Below are 7,318 nucleotides of genomic sequence, written 5' to 3'. Positions count from 1 at the left end.
AGATCACTGAGGCTGGTATTACTATAATCCCTGGTTTAATTTAAATCCTCCTCACATCCCATGTTTTTCCGGGGGGGTGGTGGTGGGAATAGGGGCAGGGGAGAGGAGGTAATCAACACACTTGTAGCACCCACTTGGCCCTGGGGCTGGTCCTGGGTTCAGACGGTCAAAAAGCCTTGGGTGTCCATACGACAGGTCCCCACTCTTGCCCCCCCAGGGAAGGTGCCCAGGGTGTCTTGCAGTCCCCAGCGAGAGGTGTCCCCAGCTTTTGGAGCTGTCTCTGGGTCAGCAGCGGCACTGGTGGGAAGAAGAGCTGATGATGCCTGGGCGGGCAGGTGGCTCCTGCTCCCCAAAACTGCCCTGCAGCCACCCAGGGGTCTGGTCTCCCCCTCCCTCCCCCAACTCCCCTCACTATCTGCCCCAGCCTGAGGTGACCTTACCACTATTTTTCCTTTCAACCATCTGAAATGTTTGCATTTGCTGCTTTTCCTCAGAAACCTGCTTCTTTAAGACATTCTCCGTCCCGGTCCATGGGTGAAGGTGGGAATGAGGGGAGTAATTTGTCTCCCTCAGCCCTAAATGGGGAATCGGGGAGAAGCCCTTTGGGGTATTTGTTAATCTATTTCTGCATGTCCCCCTCACCCCTCACGCAGCAGCTGGGCTCCCGCGGCAGGGTGAGGGACAGGCCTCTGAGTGCGCCGAACAGGCGCGGGGGGTGCGCGGGGCTGGGGACGGCCACCGCCGCCGGCCTGCAGTGACACTGTGTAGGGACTGTGCTCTGCAGGCGGGGAAGGGGCTTTTTGCGGCGAGGGTGCCCTGGCCTCCCACAGGCCTCATGGAAGCCCCACCACTGCGCCGGGGCAGCCCCGGGACTGCTCGCCGGACCCGGGTCGGGGGTCCCACTGCGCCTCCCCTCCGGGCAGCGGGGCGGCAGCAGGGAGCTGGTGTGGGGACGGCTGGGTGGGAATGAAGTGGCAAAACGGTGGCAGGAAGGGCCTGTGAGGCGGGCAAAGGAGACAGGACGGGACAGGGAGGGACTGTGAGGGGACCGGAGCGGGCTGGAGGGGCGGGCGTGAGGGACTGACAGCAGAGGGCAGTGAGGGGCCAGGCGGGCCCGGCGCGGAGACACGCGGGCGGCCGGCGAAGGGCGGTGAGGGGACGCGCCTGACAGCAGCGGCGGGGCTCCGCCGCCCCGGCAGGACGGCGCGGGCGGGACGGGGCGGGGCCCCGCCGGCAGAGCGCGTGCGCCGCGCAGGCGCGGGGTGAGCCGGCACCTGCGCCCGGCGGGTCAGGTGGGCGGCAGCGGCGTAGACTGAGGTAAGGGCGGGCGGGTCGGCCCGGCGCCATTTCCCCCGGCCCCCCGATGCTGGCGGGCTGCCTGCCTGCCTGCCTCCTTCCCCCAGCCGCTTCCGAGGCGCCCCGGCGCCTTCTCCGGGGCTGTGCGGGGCCCTGCTCCTCGGGCCCTCCGGCGTGGGGGCCCAGCTATGGGTCGGGCGAGGGCCGGGAAGGCAGGCAAGGGTCCGCCGGAGGGTCTCGCCGCCTGCCGAGCTGGGAGCCCGGGCCTGGGGAGCGGGGCGGGGCCCAGCGTGCATCTCCCACGCACGCACCTCGCTGTTTTTGTCTGCAGACAGGTGCTGGCGTCCTGCGTGAGGGGGTTCCGTGCTGCTGCGATCTGAGGTTAGCCTCCGAAATAGCTTACAAAGGGCTAACCAGCGAACGCAGGTTGCAAACAGCATTGCTAACGTCGGTGTCATGGGTGGCAGCGTGCCCATCAGTGTCATGGTGGTGTCATGTCTGTCAGTAGTCTGCTAACCTGCTAGGCTCTGGAGTAGACTAGCATAACCCATTAGTCATTTAAAAAATGTCTGCTAGTCACTTGTTAGCAAACTATTTCTAAACAGAACCTCTTGTCAGGGCTGATGGTGTGTGTCAGGAAGGCCTTTGGTGAAAGGGGGAAGGGGCCATCTTAAAACCCCTGCAGCAAGGGCTTGGAAAAGGTAGAGCAAGGGTTTTGAACAGCTCAGGTGCTCAGGGGAGAGTTTCCTGAAGCCATCAACCTCAGGGAACTATGCTGTAATTCCTGTTTGTCTCTTGTGACATTTGCATTTTGTTCTTTGCTTCAGAACCACTGGATTGCACAGGTGCTTCTCACATGTCCCATGGCCCATCAAGTTAGTTCAGCCATGCTTGATTTGGGGTGTTTCTGTGCAGAGGAAGTGAAATTGGTGAGCCTTTAGTTAGTTTCTGCTCTTCCTGCAGAAACTAATTTGAAGCAGAAGTTTCTGATTTTGGCTTTGTGGTAAGCACTAGTTGAGAGAGCTGCAAAAAAAGCAGAAACAAAGTCAAACAGGGCCCCCTGCATTTTAATGCAGAAAGTGGTTTTTGGCCTGGAAGGAATAGGAGTGCTGATCTGAGCAGTGCCAAATGCTCCTGTTTCATTTGGTTGGAGGTTGGTCTAGTGGTGTCATCACTAAGCAGCACTACATGTCCACACCCTTCCCAGGAATGTTGGTAGCAGGTGTAAGCGAGCTGGATCCCATCTCTTTTCATGCCAGGCTCTTGCCAGCTGTCTCACTCTTCTGGTTATCAGATTCAGGTACATGTTCAATGCTCAGATCAGATTCCAGCGTGTGTGGGTAGGCAGGCCAAGCAGATCAAAGCTATCAACATCCCCTGGATTGAGGGGAGACATGGGTTACACAGCCTGTGCACTCACGCCAGAGCTCCTTCAATTGATTCTTTTCTTATTTTGGGTTTAGTATCCATAATGTACTGGCTCTGCCCTGGACAGAAATGGGTTGTGTTCCACTTTACTTAGGGCAGGGAAAGCTCTTGTCCTCAGCACCTTGTTCTTGCCTGTTTTACTCCAGCCATCAGTACTTCACTTTCAGTTCCCTAGAGCTCTGCAGTTGTTCTTCCAGCCTTTGTCAACATTACGAATTGAAAGACTGTGCACCAAGCACAGCTCTGGCAACCTCACTGACTGATGTTTGTTTTTTAGTGACTGTTATGCTGGAGGAAGGTGTTCTCTGGACAGTCCTGGAGGCAGAAGTGCTGTATTTCTAGAGCAGGTACAGTACAGAGAGCAGCCAAACAAACCTCTTATTCTGTGTCAGGCCTTTACCTTCGCTTGCAGAATGTCCCTAGGAGGGGGAGGACTGGTTGGTACTTGGCCTTTCTCTTGTGACTGCTGACTAAGGAACCTGTGGTGTGGGGGTTGTTGCAATGTGAACTTGCACCTGTGCCCTAGCAAACTGGCCTGCAAAAAGCACTGTCAAAAAAGAGCAGCAGAGAAGCTGGGTCTCTGTGCCTTGTAAAGCCCTTCGGAGCTGTAGAGATCACACGCAAAAAACAAGCACAGCTCTGCTTGTAAGGTGAGTCAGCGTTCTTGGGGTGATTAAGAACTGGTTTGCCAGATGTATTGATGTTAGATGTTAGGCCTGTACATCTTTTACATCATTCCAGTACAGCAAGTCAGATAGGAGAAATTATTTAGCTAGTGATTGAACAGTGAAAAGGAACAGTGACAGCGATCCCTAATGATTTTGCTGTTTCTGGGATAGCCTGAGGACATGGGCCAGAAGAGATGTTTAGCTAGTGATGGTATGTTTGAAAAAACTAGAGAAGTTTTCAGATACAGAGTTTTCACCAAAAGTGGTATAAGTGATAGTTAACTTTCAACAGTTGTACTTACAGTGGTCACCTGCTGCTTCCATTTTGGACCTGTGTGCCTGAAAGCTTGTCCAATTCCCAGCCTAATCGCTCTAATAAGTGAGATTACCGCCTATATACAAAACTTTTTCAGAAATGGGGATGGAAATGCCATATTCTGTTTTTCCATGTGTGACTTTCTGTAGAATCCATGAGTCAAATAGCTATTTTGTACTATTTCTGAACCCTGCAGATTGCCTTGGTACTGCGCCCCTCTGTCCTGCTGCAATGAGTGGGAAGTCTTTGCTCTTAAAGGTCATTCTTCTTGGGGATGGTGGAGTTGGGAAAAGTTCCCTAATGAACCGGTACGTCACCAACAAGTTTGACTCACAGGCTTTCCACACGATTGGTGTGGAGTTCTTAAATCGGGACCTGGAAGTGGATGGACGTTTTGTGACCCTCCAGATTTGGGACACTGCGGGACAGGAGAGATTCAAGAGCCTGCGAACCCCCTTTTACAGGGGAGCAGACTGCTGCCTGCTGACCTTCAGTGTGGATGACCGGCAGAGCTTTGAGAACCTCAGTAACTGGCAGAAGGAGTTCATCTATTATGCTGATGTGAAGGACCCGGAACACTTCCCATTTGTAGTCCTGGGCAACAAGATAGACAAGCTTGAGAGACAAGTGAGTACAGAGGAGGCCCAGGCCTGGTGCATGGAGAACGGTAACTATCCATACCTGGAGACTAGCGCCAAGGATGATACCAATGTGGCAGTGGCCTTTGAGGAGGCTGTGCGACAGGTGTTGGCGGTGGAGGAGCAGCTAGAGCACTGCATGCTGGGCCACACTATTGACCTGCACTCCAGCTCCAAATCAGGGTCTTCATGTTGTTAAGAGTGGCTGCTGCTTTGGGAACGTTGCTCAAGCCAGCGGCCAGATCGGAATAAGTGCAGGCAGCTCTGGGGCACTCTGAGGAGGGTGGCCACAAGGACAATAGGTGATTTGCTCACTGGGAAGTTGCAGCCTCACCATCTGAATTCTGGCTGGAGTTTTCGGGCACAGAGGATGTATCTGCAGGAGAGAGCTGTCAAAAGAGCATGTGAACATAGTCCTGCTTCCATCTCTGTCTGTTTTAGCAGGTTTAAAGGACTGGGCTATAGTCCTTTAAATTCACTAAAGACAGTGGATACCGATCTGTACCAAGAACTGCCTGTGGAACAAAGCTGAGAGTGCTCTAGGCACTCTGAACTAGTTTAGTCCTGAACTCAAAAAAAACTAGACCCACTAAACTCATGACCTTACTGCCAAAGGAAAGTCTGCTCAGCATAGTGAATGAAACCTGTTGAAGAGACTCTAGCCTATGTGACTGTGAGAATGCCAAATACTAGAGTGGCTGAGATGTGCGTATCTGTTGTTTGGGATAAGTGCGTTGTGTCCTCTCAGACTGTATTTTGCTGAGAATTGTTAGAGCTCGGATCTGAAGCAGCATATGAAGGAGAGATGCACCTGTGTTTGCATGTGGCAGCATCATTTCTTCATAGCTACCTATTTCTGGTCTGTTTTTCCTCACCTCTTTGTCTTGTGTGAGTGTTATTTTGTGGAGAGACTGTCTGCTTCTTGTTTAATATATGTTTCCTTGCCTCTTCTGGAGGCTTAACACTGGATCTCGCTTATCATGCCTTGAAGGCCTGGATGAAAAATACTGATGTGGACACTCACTGGGTCATGTCAAAGGGTTTTGAGTTACTCAGGAGATCTGGAGCATGAAACTTCAGCTGGTTTCTGTCACAAGTAATCGCTGTGTCCAGATGATATGCTCTAGCAGACCGGGTGGTAGGTAGGTGGGAAGTCTCCTAGGTATGCAGGTGACTGGGGCAGTCATGTGTGGTCAGCTGTTAAATCCACTCAGTGTGTGGGGCTGGTGACCACTGTGCTTCATTAGCTGGCGGATCAGCATCTTCGGTTGCTTTAGCACGGATGTTCCCATCTGGATGCTGCAACACAGAACCATTCACTTTATTACCTATTATGTGAGGTGCAGTGCTGCTGAGCACAGTTAACTCATGCTGTTGTACTGGCCCTTACTCCCTAATGGTGAATCTGGTGTGTTTTATCTGTAACTCATCTGACAGACTTTACTGGTGGAGGACATACACTCGGTTAACTGGACTTCCCTAACGGTTGCTGTGTTCTGTTCACTGGGGAGAGAGCTGTACGGGTTTCATCTCTGTTCAAGGTGGCTGAAAAATGGTAGGGGTGGGCAGAGAACCTTCTAGAAAAGGATGCCATGCTTTGCTGATCCCAGCTCCTGCTGCCTGCTAGGTGTTAGTCCCAAGCTATCTGTGTAGCAAAGAGATTAGCGCTTGCTGACTGTCTTTACCATTATAACCTCATGTCCTGCAACTTCCCCTGCAAGCATTTGTCCAAAACTATGACTTTGCCCATATGCACATAGGAGCCTGCCACAGGGAGAGCTTCCCTGAGTATGTATCCACTAGCCACCAAATGCAATTTCCACTGTGATGAGCTACTGGATGATAAATTTTGTAGCTCAAATCAAGCAGCCTCACTTACACTGTACTTCAGAGCAGGGAAATCTCTGCCCTCGTGCTGGCTGGTGGCAGCTAATCCCCATTGACGAGCAGTCTCTGAGCGTGCAGGGAATCTCCTCTGGGGGAACTCAGGGTCATCTTGCCCTTCTCTGCCAGGCAGCCACATGTGGAAGGGACTGAAGCTTTAATGCAAAGTGCTTTAGAGGGATCTGATTTCTAAACTGGGCTGAATATTCAAATTCATGGGAAGTCTCTGGAAAACCAGGTCCCTTGAGGTATAAGAGAAGGCTCTGCCTCCATAGCTGCAACAGATTTTTACAGGATATTAAAGTTAGTGTTACTGTTTATTTACCAATGTCTGACATTCCCAGGCCTCTAGATTTTTCTTCAGTTTAACACTGCTTGATATTGCCTTCACAATCCCAGACTCTGTAACCTGTGGTTCTGATTTACATCTCCGAACAGACACCTTCCCCCAAAGCTGGGGCCCCTAGGGTCTGAACAAGCTCAGGCCCTTGTGCTCTGCCCAGCCCTGCCAGAGGATCTGCTGAGGGAACTCCCTACAGGTGAAACTGCCGCTTCCCCAGCACGGATCTCCCGGGGTCTGTGTAAGGACTGGCACCTCCTGTGGGAGAGGGCAGAGGCTGAACAGTCTGTGGTGTAGGAGGCACGGGTGCAGCATGCTGTTTGCAGTACCCTGGGCGTGTGTTGATGCTGATAGCTGAAGCTCAAGAGCCTCATTGTGGACAGGCTGTGCAGAGCGTATGTATTGCCAGAGGGTGTTACCCAGCATATTTTATTCCTAACAGACATTGAATAAATGACTTTTTTTAAAAAAAACCTATTTTGTTACGCTTATGTGTTTTAAAAATTCGTTTTAAAAAGTATAGTATAATGTATTTAAGTTGTTTAATTTATTTTAAATAATACGCACAATTTCCAAAGGAGCTAGGATTTTGAACTCTTTGTTGCAAAGTTCAGTGCCAACAGCCATTCCTTCTCTGTGTCCACTCATGCTGCTGTGGTTGTTGCTATTGCTACAGAACTGGAACTGTAAAACTGAGATTCTACCTTTATTTAAGCAAATAAACCATGGATGTATTCAAGTGAATTCA

At 51.7% G+C, this 7,318-nt stretch overlaps 1 protein-coding gene across 1 annotated transcript; it reads left to right on the top strand.

The window, feature by feature from the left end:
• Positions 1 to 1,144: 1,144 nt before the first annotated feature.
• On the top strand, positions 1,145 to 7,318 carry RAB9B (RAB9B, member RAS oncogene family). Its single transcript, XM_064463132.1, has 3 exons — positions 1,145 to 1,317; positions 3,002 to 3,071; positions 3,905 to 7,318. The coding sequence occupies exon 3, from the start codon at positions 3,940 to 3,942 to the stop codon at positions 4,543 to 4,545; it is 606 nt and encodes a 201-aa protein (XP_064319202.1). The 5' UTR covers positions 1,145 to 1,317; positions 3,002 to 3,071; positions 3,905 to 3,939; the 3' UTR covers positions 4,546 to 7,318.

This window comes from Phalacrocorax carbo, chromosome 11, assembly GCF_963921805.1.
Source record: "Phalacrocorax carbo chromosome 11, bPhaCar2.1, whole genome shotgun sequence".
Lineage (NCBI taxonomy): Eukaryota > Metazoa > Chordata > Aves > Suliformes > Phalacrocoracidae > Phalacrocorax > Phalacrocorax carbo.
This window is presented reverse-complemented; position numbering and strand designations above follow the sequence as displayed.

Coding starts and splice junctions, on each gene's coding strand:
- RAB9B (XM_064463132.1), top strand. CDS start 3,940: ATGAGTGGGAAGTCTTTGCTCTTAAAGGTCATTCTTCTTGGGGATGGT.